At 36.2% G+C, this 18423-nt stretch overlaps 1 protein-coding gene across 6 annotated transcripts in view; it reads right to left on the reverse strand.

Annotated features, from left to right (window-relative positions):
* The window catches only part of DGKB (diacylglycerol kinase beta), a 331752-nt gene that overhangs the window by 129382 nt on the left and 183947 nt on the right, over positions 1–18423 (reverse strand). For all 6 annotated transcript variants that reach the window (XM_075706287.1, XM_075706284.1, XM_075706289.1 and 3 more), the window contains one exon: positions 13687–13751. In XM_075706287.1, the coding sequence (XP_075562402.1) occupies positions 13687–13751 (65 nt within the window). The remainder of the gene's footprint in view (positions 1–13686; positions 13752–18423) is intronic.

The raw sequence follows: 18423 nt of genomic DNA on the forward strand, positions 1-18423 counted from the left end.
ACCTAGTATTAAGGCAACTTGTACTTAAGAAGCACAGAGGGAGGAGAGTCTTTGACACAGTGTCGAAGCTGTGACTCTCACTTCAAGCAAGCACTGCAGCTCTTAGGATAGCAGCAACTGTGGCAGAGGCAAAACTCCCTATCACTGAGGCCGGTTCTGATTTTTTATCCAAATTAACTTTCTCTTTAAATAGGAAAAATGTTCTCATGTCAGGGAAACGATTTCCTGCCCAGCACCATCATCTGAGGGAGCCTTACTAGCTACGTATTTTTATCTCCTTCCAGAAAGCAGGATACTTTGCTTTCATAGGCAATCCAGAATTTCATAAGGTAAAGAACTCAGGTTTCTGTTCTTTCCATGTGTTACACAATTCTTTTTTTCTATCCTTTAAGACTGGGTAAAAGTCATAAAAATATCAAGTCTTGAGCTGTCATAAAAGCTTCAATATTCTATTCATACAGAAAATTCAAAAAATCGTACGTGTCTTGTCATCAGAAAGATGGATCAAACTGGTCATGAGTGTCAATAATTATTTCATTCATAAAACTGTCATTCTGGTTATCAGTAACATTTATATTCTTTGTGAGGAAAAGGCTCAGCTATAAAGATACTGATTTTCCTTAAGTATTATCTGATAGAGTTAAATCTTGACCTCCTGTGGCTTGTGGGTAAGGTATATCCAGCCATCAAAAATGTCCAATATTCTGTGATATTATACATGTACCAGTACTCTGTAAAATAAGACAATCAGTCTGAAATATTGGAAGGTTACTTAATTTTAATGCACAAGACAGTACTTGAGTTAATGAATCAAACCATAAAGTCAATGTTTTTATGATAAACTCCACCTCCCTGAATTTTTTAAGTTATAAATGTGAAGATCAAAAGCATGCCTTGTAATAAAAGGTGAAAAATGTAAAAGCTCAGATGGATCAGGATTTCAGTGAAACACTGGCTGACCTATTAGAACTGATGTTTTTCCAACAGGTTTGGGCTTATTCCCAAATCTAAATTCTTGGAGCATAGAACAAGATAATATTCAGTTGGGTATTTCGGAGTGCTCTCAAAAAAGCATAAAAGTGATTAAGTCTAGAAAAATAGGATAGCAGTTATTTAGCCTGCAGTGGCATTGATACTTTGCCTTATACTTCTGAACAGACTTTAGTGAGGAAGGAACACTTCTTTAAACCTTAATGTCACTTTCCCATTTTTTACAGGATGCATTAGGCTTTCATTTCTATATGCTTTAATACAAGATTGCATCTCTAGCTCTCAGACTTCGCACTGTACACCAAAATCTTGGCACAGAAACTGAGTATGTCCTCTTCTAATCTACAGGTTTTAGAGTGCTACCAGTTCAGGGCGCTAAATCGGCATACTTACGGTTCGATTACTTAACTTTACATTGTCAAAGAGTATTCTGGTAGAAAGGTACACCACATGCAGCTGTATACCACCTTATAATTTCATAGAGAAGGAAAGTGTTATGAAAAAGACAGACATTATATACTAAAAACTTCAGAAAAAATAATAAATAGACCAAACAAAGCAACACTTAAGATTTCAAGTAAGAGACATGGCTGAAAAGCACTTCCCTCTTGCTCTGTCAGCTTCTCCGTTTCCTTTTTTATTAAAACACTAAACCATGAGCATTAAGTAGCTCTTAATTTAGCTTTACAATAAAAATTGAAATCCTTCTTAACCAAGCGTATAGTTTTGTCGAAATCTGTATCCTTGATTATTTTATAAGGTGAAGGAACAAAGTAAAGTCAAGAAAGGCAAGGAAAAAAGGAGTCAAAAGCAGAAAGAGAAACAAGAGAAGTCTTAAGATGCCAGAGGAAGGAAAAAGTAGGCAAAAGATGAATGTGCCTTTTAGCAAGAACAGACTTTAAATTTCATCTCAAAGACTTCCTTCACTTGAGACAGCTAAGAACATTTGATAAGGATCAAGAAGCTGGTATAATGTGGGAGACTAGTGACTAGCGCAGAGCTAGTGCTAACCGAAATGGCTCCAGAAACACAAGCAAGACAGCCCTAAGTTACTGCTTTGTGCTTGAGGTAGTCTAAATCTACTCTAAACCATGGAAGAACACGTGGTGGTGTGCTCCAGGGAGACCCTGCAGTGCCATCCAGCTTAGCAGTAAGACCTGCAGTTCATTATGCAGGAGGTCAGCTGTGACTGTCCATGAATGACATTGAGAAACCGGCAGAGTCAGAGCAGGTTCAGATTAGCCCTGACAGGCATCTTCTTTCTGTAACTCTGAGTAGTTCTCTCTTTGGCAGTGCTTGCTGTGCCTGACTAATAGGTCTCTCCAACAGGGACTGTTCTGCATCATGGCTATATACCCTTATCCTACAATTTTACTGTCTTTGGGCATTGTAGGTGATGTCAAAGGAGCTTTGGCAGAAGGAAGACTGTGTGCACTTATGCAATATGCCAGATTGCAAATACTTTAGATCCGTGTCTGTGCTTTCTTATTCTAAATTTAACAAAAGCAGTTGAGAATCTCTCATTCTGCTATGCAGATACTAGTATGCTACACACACACCATCACCTTTGTAGCAGCCATGTCCAGTTCCCATGATATTTATTTTGTTTACATGAATAAAGTAGTAGGTAAATGTTGTTAGTAATATAAGCAACATGATTAAAAACTTAGTCTTTTAGCAGACTTTAAATAATACAAAAATGCCTCTTCATAGGTTTGGTGCCCTGGCAACCTGGTGACAGAGTCAAATTCCCACCTGCTTACTTGTTGCCTGCATTTCTGCCATAATTGCGAACTATGGCATTTGTGGTTGCATTGTAGTCCAGCTGCTTTTTTGTTGTTTAGTGATTAAAACACTTTCCGAGTAAGTAAGAGTGTGCCGATTCCTCCTTGTCAGAAGCGGGGAGCTGAACCCCAATCTCCCTCTTCCTGGCTGAGTGCCCTCACTATGAAGCCAGTATAAAACCAGTCCCACGGCTGCAGTGGCACGGCTGCTGTGCAGCTTTGCTACTGCAAGGTGTTTTTGAAGCACAAGCCCTACTTAGGTAGGTCAACCCACTCAGGTTTCATTTTTAAAAGTCCACAACAATTTGACAATTAAATTTATGTTCCCAAATCGCTTTCACAGACCATTTACACTGCAATTTCTATGAAATCAAAGCAGCTAAACATACTGAAGATTTCATTCAGAGTGAGTTGTCAGCTGCCTCATACCAGCAAGAACATATTTCTTTGATTAACACACTTTTTTTTTCTTTGAACATCAACAAAATCTTGATAAAGAACTAGATTGACAGCTTAACACAGCCTTCAAGGCTTTACTACCAAAATACAAATCACTTAAGAATCTTCTGCTACTTCTGCTGCTACTGTAGTTATTAATATATCATCATAACTAAAAGAAAAAAATCCAAGAAGTATTTTAGCTCATAAAAAAATCAATGCTGCCCTTGTTTTTAATATATTGTGAGCACAAATATTCTAACCACAGCGAAAGTTCTTCAGTTGGCCATTATACTCCCAAATCACAAGTTACTCTTCTAAAGAGCATTCGATGCCTTTAGACATCTTCATAATTGGCTCAGAAATAGCATGCTGCAAGAAAGGTTAACAGACCTTGCTGTTCCTCATATGGACAAATCTTTATTAAAAAAAGCATAACTGAAAGGTTCTCAAGAACCAGGAAACCATATTACTTGCAGCTGTTCCCTAAGTCTAATTTGAACAAAAAATGGCAAATCTAACAGACGGCCTCTTCCTCTGACTACTAAATCAAAATCCTAGGCAGCTTTTACCTACGTCACGTGGATTCAGATGATACCCTGGTCCTGAATTTTAGGCACATCAGGAAAACAATTTAATGTAAATTCAATACGATGTTAAAATACTGTATTAATTTCTTAACCTAAGGAACAATATTAATTGTTGGCATATCTAAGCACACTTCCAGGGATTGAAACTGGATATAATTTGAAAACTTGCCAAGCTTAATAAATTCCAAGTAATTACTAGGTAACAGTTTTTATGTCCAATGATTATCTGCTTTTTCTGTTGTGATCCATTTTATGCCATGATGTAGGAACACACCACAAGCATCCGGCTCACCCGCGCAATCACTGATCAGTAAATGAATTCAGAATTCTGTAATTACTGTTTGCTAAAACTTTGAGAAACAATACCAAAATTATACTGTTCCCCACATGTTTCTTTGCCTGCCTTGTATCCTATCTTGACAGTTTCCCTAGGGAGTCCTCCTGGGCCTTTTGAGCTGGAGGCAGGGGGAGTATTCTGATCCTTTAGCCAACAGTCTGCCACATACCTTGTTGATCTGAACCCTTTTACCCAAAGCAGAGCTGAACATTAGAGAACACTCAGCAGAGACAGGTAACATACACACAACGTGTATTTCCTGAAGTGCAGAGCAGAGTCCTAAATAACCACGAACAATTTTTGTTGGGGCAGGTTAGCAACATTTTCTAAATTCCCACAATTTCTCTGACTGACAAAGAAAAAAGTTGAAAGCAGGATACTAGAGCCCTGACCGCTGGTGAGACAGCAAATGAACACCTGTTCATCTTCTACGTCAGAAATGGATGTAGATCAATTGCTGCCAATCATTCAGCAGTATAGTTACAAGGGAAGCCAGAGAGGTATTCTTCTAGTGCCATGCTAGTACACAGAAATATCCTAATATGAGTAAGCCCGTCTTAGGAAGGGCAAGAACATAAGAAATTATATTATTTAGTCTCAAAAGATGTAAATGACCAAACCAGTATTCCCAAAGCACATCAGATCTCCTGTTAGGCAGACTATGCAGTGCGGTGAGGGAAAGACAGGCAATATCACTTTGAACTACTTTTATCTTTTAGCTAAACCTGGCTTCAATAGTAGTAGTGTCACATATCAGAATAAGCAACAGCCATTCCCTTTAAATCACCAAGTCAGCCACTGTATTTCTCTGGTGATGTTTTTTGTTTTGTGCTTTCTTCTGATAATCTGTTTAAAAATATGTGGCAATTTCACGCACACACACACAAATATACACGAAGATATTGAAAAAAAATCCATATTTTGGGTATAAGTATATAATACAAAATATAAAAATAAAATATAAAGAAAATACAATTAAATATAAAAATAAAAATAGAAAATAGAATTTAGGTACATTGACGCTGAAGAGACTCAATACTTTACCTGAGGGATATCCACAGGATTGATCTTACTTTCTAAGATACACAAATTACACTTTACTATATACTGTAAGTTTGGAGATACTTCTAGCTTTGCACATTTCTTAGAAACAGCTATGTAACCCGCAGCAATAAAAATAAGAGACTTGAAATCAGATCAGAAAGCAGTCTTATTATTTACATGAAAATACATAGACATGAGCCAGACAAACTACATTCAAACAGAATAAAGAGGAAAATGGAAAATGTTATCTGAAGCGATGGAGATGGTGACACAGGCATATTGGTTGAAAGGATTACTTTTCAGGTAATCTATTAAAAAATGAATTTTGAACAGTTGTACTAAAATAGGGTTAGGAGGATTGGCTAATTATTTTTTTTTTTTCCCCATTACCTAAGTCTCTCTAATATGACAGAAACTAATTTACAATTTCAGGGTGTAGAGTTGGAAGCCTGGGGTATGATGGTTGTAAGATTCTAGATCTGAAGCAAATTTAGGACCCAATTTCTCATGACTTAAGATACAAGGCAAGTAAAGGCACATGCTGTATATCATGTCAGTCCACGCTGTACTAAAGGAGTATTTGGGCTCTCGTTATCTATGGGTACTGTTGTATATGCCTGGATAACAGCATTCTCTAAAAATAGGGGCTTAATTACTGGAATTAAAGGATTAAAAAAAAGTCCCATAAAGCACCCACAGTTCAAAGTAAAGATTTTCATGTTCTGATTAAATTTTAATTTCTTTGTACTAAAGAATAATGTGTTTATGTTTATTAAATTTATGTTTATTTACATTTTTGTTTATTTACATTTATTTTTATGTTTATGTTTATTTACATCAGCAATAAAAGGAGAGCCAAGGAGGATCTCCATTCTTTGCTGGATGTGGGGGGGAACATTGTCACCGAGGACAAGGAAAAGGCTGAAGTACTTAACGCCTTCTTTGCCTCTGTGTTCAACAGCCAGACCGGTCATCCCCAGGGTACTCAGGCCCTTGAGCAAGAGGATAGGGATAGGGACCAGAATGGAGCCCTCATAGTCCAGGAGGAAGCAGTTAATGACCTGCTATGCCACCTGGACGCTCACAAGTCTATGGGGCCGGATGGGATCCACCCGAGAGTACTGAGGGAGCTGGCAGAGGAGCTTGCCAAGCCACTTTCCATCATCTATCAACAGTCCTGGTTAACAGGGGAGGTCCCTGATGACTGGAGGCTAAGAAAGACATTGAGGTGCTGGAGCGTGTTCAGAGGTGGGCAATGAAGCTGGTGAAGGGTCTGGAGAACAAGTCTTATGAGGAGCGGCTGAGGGAACTGGGGTTGTTTAGCCTGGAAAAGAGGAGGCTGAGGGGAGACCTTATCGCTCTCTACAACTACCTGAAAGGAGGTTGTAGTGAGGTGGGTGTTGGTCTCTTCTCCCAAGTAGCTAGCGATAGGACAAGAGGAAATGGGCTTAAGCTGCGCCAGGGGAGGTTTAGACTGGAAATTAGGAAAAATTTCTTTACGGAAAGGGTGGTCAGGCATTGGAACAGGCTGCCCAGAGAGGTGGTGGAGTCACCATCCCTGGAGGCGTTTAAAAAACGGGTAGATGTGGCACTTCGGGATATGGTTTAGTCTGGTCTACCCTTGATTAGTCTAGAGTGGGCTTGGTAGTGTAGGTTAATGGTTGGACTGGATGATCTTAAAGGTCTTTTCCAACCTAGATGATTCTATGATTCTATGATTCTATTCTATAAATACGAAGTGTAAAATTTATTCCTTAACAATTTATTTCATTGCTTTTAATGGCTTGGATATTGTCAATATTATTATACGTAAGTGTGCTGTGGCCACTTAGCAACCTTGACTGGATTTTGAAAGAAGGTTTTGTTGGTTTTGCGATATATATTAGAAATGGCTGCTGCTTAACTGTTTATAAAGCTCAGCATCTGTTGTAAACATGAAATATATCCGCATGAAACTTACGTAAAGATTTGCCATTTACTTCAGAGATTAGAAGATTAATTGATCCAAAATGAAGTTTGAAAGTCAGCTGCAAATTTACATTGTTAGTATTCACTAGTTCTGACTATAAAAATAACTCATCGTCCCCCAGAAAAGCAAGCAATATTTGATAAAACACAATTGTACCACGATGCATTTTATGCAGCGTGTGCTCATGAAAATCAGGGAAAATAACCTTATTCATTTATATAGAAATACCTGACCATACTTTATCAGCAAGCAATAAATAGCAAGTTGTCACAGTGTTTCTCACATCTACTATAGACCCCTTTCACAAATGAATTTACTACAAATGAAAGTAGTCAGAAACCTTTTTCTATCATTGTGTTAATAATTGTTGTTTCAAATGGTGTGACTAAACAGTGGAAGAGACCGAGACTTAATTCCTATATAGTTAAGTTTGCCTTTAATGTATTGTAATAAAAGGCAGTAGTTTTAATTAATTAAAGAATGTGTAGAACATCCAATAGGCACTTCAATCCATTGGAAAGGTTCAATGGCCTACTCTGAGTAATGAAACATCATCTTCAATAAATTCTTTTACCAGCCTGACATCAGTTGAAGAAAATTAGATTTTATTGACCTTGGCCTATAGCATATGGATAGATCTGTTGTGAATCAACAGTTTGTTACTTGCACAATGCATGCTGGGCTAATCCCTCTATATGATTGTGTACCATGTTAAACAAACCTTTCTCCTAGACAACGCAATGATTTGCACCCCTTAACTTGGCTACACATTTCACTTGACAATTTCTAAAGCAACTGTTTCTTTAACAACTGGGTATCATTACATATTTTGAAAACACATGACTTTCCTTAAAGGAAAAAGCATTCCCATATCTCGTCAATACTAACAGTACATATTTCAGTTATTTGTTTGCTTTCAGAAGTGCAGAATGGCAGGTGTTTCCCTCCAATGGAAGTGCCAAATAAACAGATAGCCCTTGCCATTATAGCAGTACAAAACCTGACCCCATTTTAGTCCTGCAGTAGTGAACTTGACAGCTGAGGACCTCAAGAATACAAACATAAATTCACTGCTCCGCTTAGAGTCTGACACAACGCACTGCTTTCAAAGATGTACTTTGAAATCACAGGGGATGATCAGGATGGAGGGATGTCTACTTAGAATATATTTCATACAGCACACTGCCTCTCGTCCTCATGAGGCTGAACCTAAGGTTCCCCAACCACACCAGCCTCCCAGATAACCACTACAGAATAATGTTTAACAGAGTAAGAAGTCTCTCAAAGCAGAGGGCCTTAGCCCATTATGACTTTCTAGAGAAATGATAAAAAAGTGAAATCTTGTATCAGAGAGAGGTGCAGCTACTGCAGACGCAGGCTGGTGTCATTTTGCTCTGTAGACAACAGACATAAGAAGGCTGAATCAGCATTACACTCCAAGTATCTTCTTTTGTCCCTGCTCAGTAAACTCAAGCACGCGTTATACACTTCAGGCATTTTTTCTAAAGATGAGCTACTACATGTCTGAAGTCTGACAAAAGAACATGTTGATTCTTTTTTTTTTTTTCTTTCTGTCTATAAATGTTATAACCAAGAGCTAGGCAGAGTGAGCTGTCTAGCTACAAGCCATCTCTTGCTCATGTGAAAATATTTCACACTCTATTATAAATATTTTCACCTTGTGTTGCTTCTTCTGGTGACTACAGTTGCAGTAATACTGCCTGAGTTCAGAGGTATTGTTCCCTGGAGTCTTATCCTTTTATGAAAAGAAACCTGTGGGTTTCATGGGACAGGTAACAGATGTCTGCAATCTGGTCTCTCTGTGGGACCAGTGTCGTCTTTTCAAGTGTTCTCAGCTCAGTTACAACCAGAAAGGGAGGAGAAGTTGAAGGAAAGAGACTGAAATGTCTGCAATTCAAGTTAGGAATTTTGTGTTGATGATTAGTGTATTCGCTGCAAACATGCAGTTGTGATTCAACCTGAGACTCCATCACTTAAGCTGAAAAACTGAAAGAAAAATTAAAATATCAAAATAGTTTTGTTCTACTCAAAATGAAACATATTGACTGTTCAATTCAAAGCTAAAATAAGCCAACTTTAAAACAAAGGCTAAGTACACCTAAGAATGGAGTATTTTATTCACCCCATGACAAATGATTCTGCTTTTAAACTGAGGTGGCCTTATGCAAAAATAAGGGCAAAGGTTACACTGATCTTTTTTAATTTGTGGCTTTCAGTCACCAAACTGGAACTAGTATTTGCTTTCAACAGCAAGCAGTTTGGGGAATCTCCAATACTCAAGCGGAGTAACTGTATTCTGGCTCCTTTGCTGCCAGGTTGGATTATAAATCTGTATTGCGTGACAGGAATTTTTCTTTTTTTCTTGAGGTCAGTCAAGACGTGATATTATGATACATTGTGTAGTGCAGTACTCAAGTTGGGACACATGGAAGAACTTGCTAAAGATTGATTTACCTGCCATTTCTCCCACCTCTTCTTTCTGTGGCTTTTCCGGGTTAAACGAGCGTAACTTCCTTCACTCATATTCATTAAAAGAACACTTACTCTCTTGGACATCACTTCCACAAAGTAAATGAGTACTTTATATTACGTAAAAATTTCCTGACAGATTAAGTACATAGCTATCGGTGCAAAATAAAAGCATAATTAAGCAAGCTGAAAAGAAATCTCAAAAGTACATGGCCAAGAACATGATACAGATTGAGTTAGAGTAGGATCTTTTTCTACTTTAGGATTTCTTCATAAAAGAGGAAAATAGACCGATGTTTGAAAATCTCAAAAGATGATGTACTTAAGACTGTAAATGCAATTTGTAAATCCTACTTTAGTTTACTGAGACTAAGAAATATCTTGCATGCTACGGGGTGCCAGAGAGTCAAATTAGCATGACTAATTTAACCGAATATTATTTTAGAATAGTTAATATCAACTTGAATTATTTTTTGTTGAACGTATTCTTTGTTTCCCTGTGTATACACCAGTCACATAACTCATACATCTGTTATTCCCAGCATCAAGTCTATGATGTTTACACAGATCTCCCTGCAGGTCATTTTGGCCTAACTGAATCGTTATTTCAACAGTACGTCCTAGCTTAATGATATTATTACTTGAAATGCTGTCTTTTGCAAGTTTTCTTCCCCATGGGGTTAACGCAGCCCTTCCACACTGAAATCAGAAAATCTGACCCTACTCTTAAGCAGGAGATGCTGGGAAGTGAACCCTGCTTTCTCAAGCACAGTGTTCTCAGCACTTCAGACCCGTGGAGTGGGTAATGTGACAGCTGAGATTCTGGGTTTTATGAACACATTTAAATCTTAATGCAACGTCAGTACTGGTTTCTGATAATGTGTGCTAATGATCTGAAGATACGATTACTTAAAATGGCATATTAGGATTCATTCTTTTGACAGAGGTGGGGATGCTACTGTGTTCTCACTTCCATTCTTTTCTATTTGACCAGCTCAAAAGCAAAATTCTTCTCCTGCAGATCCATTTTTAGGAACAGGTAATGAATATTTTAAAGGCCCTGTTAGACATTTATGCTGAACCTTATTTGGAAAACAATATGGAGCCATTCCATATTGCAGCTTACAAGTACAACATTTTCAAGTGATTAAGGCATGTATTAAGCTTTTTTCAGTGAAATTTAAGCTTCTGAACACAGAAGACTTTTGACAAAGGGACTTGATTTGAATTTAATAAGAATCTGAAACAAACAGGTGCTTCATTGAAAAGAAATGTCACAAGGTAGCTGCTAAGTCATTGAAGGTTTAAGAAACAACAGATAATGTGGATTTTTAATTCATGAGTATTTACACATACTTAATCTGAGATTTTCCAGATGTAAATGTTTAAGTATCTGTAGGCTGTTTAGAAATCCACACCTAAATTATTTCTTTCTATTTTTAATGTCAGTAATACTAAGTCTTTGCGTCCAATATCTACGAACAGTTTCAAAATGTGTCAGAGTTCCTAATAATTAGCCACCTACTTCCAAAGCATTCTACAGTATTGGCGAGTAGTCATTAAAAAGGCCTTCCAAGCCTTGTGATATACTCTAATCTTCATTTTGAGAAGGTAAGTGAGTACAGAAAGATTCTGCTTTCACACACCAGTACAATGTGTCAGGAGTTTCCCTATGGTATGCTCTAATTACATGTGAAACTTGGGATCAGAGTGTCAATGAATGTCCTCAGGAATTTGAGGATCATTACCAGGATTTAAAGCAAAAGATTCGCCAACCCCAAACTTAACCTAACTTACTTCACTAAACCAATACACCACCTTTGGGTTTCAAAAGACCTCTGCACATAGTATAAACTTGAAGTTCCTCTTCAGTGAGGGAACTTTTTACATACTCATTTTCAGAGTAGAGCCTCAGTGCAAGGACCTACTCTACAAAACTGAACGATAGCTGTGGAAGCTCAAAACCTTGGAAGGTCAGGCAAGAGAAAACTAACATGAAACCACAAAAGAATTCATTTTTTAAAATCATAGCAGATATTCACATGGGACAATGTAGGATTTTCAAATGAGTAAGTGCTATTAGTTATGGAGCCCACTATGAATCTGACTTGAGCTGGACTCGCTGATCCTAAATCATTTAGACTGCACAGAAAATTCCATACTCTGGTGAATAAAGTCTTGTGGTTTAGCAGACATCTAAAAAAGGGTTTTATTTTCACACACTGCAGGAAAACACTGCTGCAACATATTATGGAGTGTTGCCACATGCAAATAACTGTTAGTGGAACAAACTATTTGTGAACTAACATAATTTGAAAATTGTATTCAATAAAAATAGAAATCTGCATTGTTTTCTCACTGAAGAAGAGACATTTTAAAACACCAGTCTCTTACAATACTTTGCTCAAGTCTTTACATTCTTTTTTAGAAATGCATAATCTTTCTGAATAGTCTTTCAATACCCTGAGAATCATTGCTTTTTTCAAGTTCTTTCAATATTGCAGTACCAAAGCACGTAGGGACTGGAACTATATATTTTTGTAATTAATTTCCTTAAGATAATGTTAGAAACATCAGGTTCCTTAAAATATAGATGAATTTCAAGGTGAGCCTGCTAGCAGATGTTATTAATGGCATATGATTTATTGTGACATGAAATCTGATCTGAAACTCATGTTATTAGCTGAACTTTTTATAAATTATAATTGCCAACTGCTGAAAATATGCAGAAAAGACCACTGATAAACTAGCTTCATCTTCAGGGCCTAGAATATCTGCAGTTGCTAAATGTCCAATATCTCTAGTCCTGCTGAACAGAGTATAATACATTGGGATGCGCAGATCAGGCTTGAGTTCAGGTCTTTTCATAGTACAATTCTTTCAGAATGAGAAGCATTGGAGGTAGGAAGAGGAGGGCATACAAAATACATGTTTACTGTGGAACTTAAAAATAAACATACGATCAGGGTCATAGTATGTCATTGCATAAATGCTAAACAGATGATTATTTGAGAAAAAAGCCCCCATCTCTGACTGTTAAATGTAAAATTTATACTTTCGACATGAAAACAGTAAGCAGTTAGATAATATTCAAACATCATTCTATACAGCTCTAAGACAACACCATATTTTATCATCCTAAGGTCTATGAAGATTTGCATCTACACAAGACTTTCCCGGTCACCCCCATGGAAAACTAAAGGAAGTCTATGGGTAGGCTCACAATGACAAAACATTTGTGTTAGTAATTACTTCTAGATATTCCCCGTTTATTCCCAGTAACTTCATATCTTACTTTCACCATGTGCCTGTAAATGTTAATTAAAGCTTCTGAAATGTTGCTTTTACCCATCACAACTTATGAGCTAAATTACCTAAATAAGAAGAGACAAACATAAGCATTGCATTATGAATATTATCTACTCAACAAACCAGATACTGAAAGAAGGTGAATTAACAGTACATGTTGTAGTACATTTTTAATCTCCAGAAAAGCTCCGAGTTAACATTGCAAATTCAAAAAGCAACACAAGGAACAGATGCAAAGTCTCATTCCTGACTTTTTTTACATATCCAAAGCTGTTTAATGATAAAAGCATTTATGTGTAAAATGGCATTCACTTGCCCTTACTAAGAGTATATATGGAAGAGCCCCCTGTCAATGTACCAGTGTGCGTGTGGGAATGAAACATAAGGATCACCATCTGCAGCTGTCTAATAAGTGTTCTTCAGTGCCTAATGGCAAAGTGTCAATTCAGGGATCCTCAGATACCACAATGCATCATCTTGTCCATGCTAGTCTTACAAGTCAGACATTTTGCATGTGAGAACAGTTTATTTATAATGCTATTCATTTCAGTTGAAATACCAGATATAAAACAGTTAGACTACAAGCAGTCTGGGAGCATATATAAAATGCACCAATTTCCTCTCTTTTGTAAGAATCAATATTTTAAAGGATGCGCAAAATTTAACCCCTCACAGAACATACCTTAATAACAAGGAAAGAATCTTTGCATATGCAAATATTTTTAAGATTCTTACCTACTGTTGAACTTCTCTGGATGTTTTTCTCTCATGATATGGAATCTGTGGGCAATTGAAGCATCCTAACAGGAAAAAGAAAACCATAAATCTATCATGACAGGAAAATTGCAAAACAGAAAACCAAAACTGTAAACAAGGCATATCGTTTGTAAGGCGTTTTGTGAACTGTCATTTTCAACAAGAGCAATACTCTTATCACTGAGAAAGCTTACAGGTACACTGTTCCAAGAATGGGATATATCTGAACTTAAAAATTTATTACACTTGTTATAGCCTCCATTATTCCTTTTTTACAAATCAGACATGATAGTTATGTTTACTAAAAGTGTCTTCCACTTCTGTACAGCAAATATCATCCAGATCTGGTGAAGGCTTACAGTAAGACCATTCATACAGTTCTTTCTTCTTGGAATACTAAATAAAGTCTATGAAATCCATTCCTTTAGTAATGGTGAGTGATAGATTCAGCAGAGTTACTTTATATGCACATAGCTTGATATTTGCACATGGCCATTCAATAGCTTTCTCTAAAATTTCGTAGAAAATGGGAATAAATGCCAGGAGATGCCCCCTTTGCTATATGCCATAGTATGAAATCACGTGGGGGAAAAATGGATTTTTAACATAAAAAAGAGACTTGTTAATTAAATATACTTTATGAAAATATTTTAAAATCTAGTAAATGATGCTAATAATACATTTGAATAATGTGTATGTGAAATGAAATAGCTGAATGAAATACTTATATGTGTATGACATTTTAAAAAGTATCAAACTATTGTGGTGGTGGGAGTTGCTGAAAATAAAATATTTGGAACTGATATACTAGAATCAGTTTTCTCAGCATTTTTATAACACCTTTGCAGGTACGAAAATAATGTTTTCCTCATTCCAGATCATGGAACATTTATTTCACATACTAATTCATTAAAAATTTACAAACTGGGAATTAAGAAAGTAAAAAGTTTTTTCATCTTTTAATGTATGTATTAAATGAGGTGTGAGAGTATGAAATCTACCAAGTCTTCATTCTTGCAGGCAATAGTAAACACAGAGAAACAGAGAAATCCATTTGGATCATGGTTTTATCATTATATCTTAAAATGCTGCATATATGAGAATATAAGAAGAGTTAGTTCAGTTAGTAAGAAATTAAAATTAATTCCAGTTTCCATGTAAATAGAGTCTGACAAAAACTACAAATAAAACTATCACTATAATCCACTATCGTGTATGCAAAAAAATACATTATTTACCAACTTAAAAGATTATGGAAATATAAAAGCTAAGAAATTGAGAGAAGTATTAAATTCAGTATGAAGTCTGTATCTAGCAACATTTTAAATTATTTTCAAACCATGAGAATTAGCATTTGGGGAAAAAAACAAAATAAAATACTTAAATTTTATCATATTTCTGATTCCAAACATGATGAAAATATTTTGTTTAAAATAGTTTTTATTTAAACCAATCAAAGTTAATATTAATCTCAAATAAGCAAGCGTTTTGTGCAGATATATAGGTACCCACTGCCATCAAACATGGCTGCAACACTTTATGGTATTTTTTTATTTACTAGCATCTTAAGCAGGGCACCCTCTAGAGAACAGACTGGTCCACCCTTCAGGTTTGGTTTACTGGCTTGTGGGTACTTTTAAAAAATAAATGTATGAACTTTAATACCATGTCAAAGATAAAATTGTTCAGATAGATTGATAACAATTAAATAAAAGTTTAAGATTATGAATAAAAACCCAATAAATAAGACATAATATTTTACACACATTCTACCTACATAAGGATGTAGCGTAGCATAGGATTTTTAGGCAAAACTTGTGATCACTGATCAAATAAAATCATTTAGTGACATGACTAAATGTATTGGCTCCACTGAAATACTCACTTTTATTCATCATCTTATTATATACTTTCTAAAGATGTCTATAGTTTGTTGCTTTATGCACATCACACATTATTTATTTATTTTTCTCGTATCTTTAAGAATGGAATTGTCATTTAACATTTTACCATCCTATAAGGAAATAACAGCAAAAACCCCTAGTGAATGAACTGGTGTTGGTCATAAAATGCCTTACTGTTCTGTCCTGTCATCCAAACTGTCACCTGCAACTTTCAGTGCTACATTCTCGAACTGCACTCATCATTACTTTCAATTTATTTTTATGTGCAATTTTATAAGGCAAATATCCACAAGTATCCAGGTGATCCCACAGTTCTTGGAGACGGATGAAATAAAGCTGACAGTAAACCCTGAGACATCACACTTCTAAACAAAGCCTGCCAGCTGAACTGAAATAATAACTCTGTTAACTTTAGAAAGACCCATCATTCATACTTTATCCCACATTAGATGTGCCAACATTAGAAAAGTGTATTTGTTAGCCAGTTCTATATGAAAAAGAAATAAAAGGACTACTGTTGTGGTTAACTGTTAATTTTCTACATGCTGAAGCAAAAGAAAAAGGCAGACCCAAGACAAAATGAATAAAGGAGTAGTGGCATATTTGAAGGAAACTAGGAAACACTAATCAAGGACTAACTGTCTAATGAATGAAATGAAAAGGCTAATGTGCTTACTCATGCATAACAAATGCAAGGCACAAACAAGCTAGGGATCAATGCCCACTGCAGATGGCAAACAGGCAGTTGTTTCCATGCAAGGTTGATTTGATCAAAATTTTCCCCTGCCTGAACATTTTCTGACTCCAAAACGGATCAACTAACTTAATGAGCTGAGAGGTAAAAAAAGTAATACACAAAGCTAATTTTGATGAGCACTACACAAGACAGGCAGACGTCAGACCAATTTCATACAAAAATTGTTGAAAGGCTATTTTATTAATGGAGACTGTAAATGAGAGCAGCAACTGCACACAGATAAGCTCAAAAGTATGGGAGCTGCTAAGGCTTTCTTTAGTTTATACTGCCCAACTGAGTCCAACATACAGAGTCCTTAGATTCCCTAGGACAGGGACCTCTTCCCAACCCTAAGTCCATGCTAGAGGAAAATCTGAAACCAGCCCATGCTGGCTGCGTGTTAGCAAAATAATCCTTTGCTTTAGGGGAAAAAAGAAAAAAAAAGAAAAACTACGCTGAGTTTACTGGTTTTCAAATGTCTCTTACCTTTTTTTTGTTAAGATCGTAGCGTAGAGACTAGTATAACTAAATGAAAAAGAAGCGGAAGAATTGAAAGTAACAGGAACTTGAGAGTGGGTAGGAATGCAGGTTCTGTCTCCTAAGAGCTACAGGAACTACCAGATGCCATCCCTGAATCCTGAGGAAAAACCATTAAAAGTTTTGTATTTCTGGATGAGGAGACCAGAGGGTCCTTCATTGTGAGCTGTTTTCAGCTACATTTGAAACAGGATTCATTTTAGCAGACTTCATTCAGCCATTTCAAAAAGAGGCATCTAGCCTAACCTATTTAGAGCATACAACTGTTGTTGGACCAATGCAGAATTAATTTCTTTTTTGTGTCACAAACTATATTAAAATCACCTAATTAACTATACTGAGGAACAGAGCAATATCCACATGCATGCTAAGTCAAATATTGTTTGCATATTGTTGCTTTAATATGCTGACCTTTCCTGACACCTCATATTGTGGATGGCCAGTAAAATATGAGAAATTGTTTTTGTATTTGATAATAAAACTGATGTAAAAGAGAAAACCCAGGTGTCAGTAAAGCAAACTCACATGCTTCATGATATTACCTAGCAAGGTAATAAGTGAACAGGTTTTTTAGAAAGGTCATTTGACAGTCAGATCCTGGTCTATAAGTAGTATCATTGTGGGCATTATTTATTAATTTTTATTAATAAATTGATAGGTATGCTAGCCTGAAATACATTTTTCCAGCAGTACTATACCTGAATCTAAATATTTTCCATTTTTAAAAGTAACACACCATTAAGTGCACACAAACATGCTTAAAATTTGCAAAAGCTTTATTATTAATAATAATCTGAGGAGACACAATGCTGTCAGGCCTGTTGCAAGGTGAAAGGAGGTAGAAGGTCTTATGGGATCATCGTAATATGAAACTAGCACCTTTCACTACACCCATGCTTCAGTCACAAAGCTCATTTTATACCTAAAGCATTGTAATGTTTTTCACCAAAGCATCCAAGAATGGAGATTTTTTCAGGAACACTTCTGCATCAAAATCAATGCTGGTGCACAAAGTAATGCTGAAATCAGAGCATCTAGAAACAGAAGTAACTAATTAGACAATTTTGTGTTTCTAAGAATATTATATGAATATTTGAATGTCTAAAATACTTAATTTCTTTTTTTTAAGATATACAGTATTTTTACAGTCATTTATGTGTCATATGCAATTTATGACAATAGTCTAGATGATGATAATTTCTCTGATCTTTCATTTCATAGTAACACCCACCTAATCTGGAAAAACCTACCACGCCTTGTTCTCTTTTGTACGCCTCTCTAGTTTAGATGGTTTCCACTCACTTCTGTAGCATTTTCAAAGTAGAGATGAAGGAATGCATGTTTGAAGAAAGTTTATCCCAGTTTAAATTCTGTTTGCAGTTTATCCCAGTTTAAATTCTACAAAACTGTAAACAGACTCTTAAAAAAACATATCTCCCTATCTCCCAAAGATTCAACCTGGACATATGTGTGATGACCATGCAGACATATACACATATATACACCCTTAAGTTGAACCTGTTCAGAGTCTGAAGTGGC

The sequence above is a fragment of the Pelecanus crispus genome, chromosome 2 (assembly GCF_030463565.1).
Source record: "Pelecanus crispus isolate bPelCri1 chromosome 2, bPelCri1.pri, whole genome shotgun sequence".
NCBI lineage: Eukaryota > Metazoa > Chordata > Aves > Pelecaniformes > Pelecanidae > Pelecanus > Pelecanus crispus.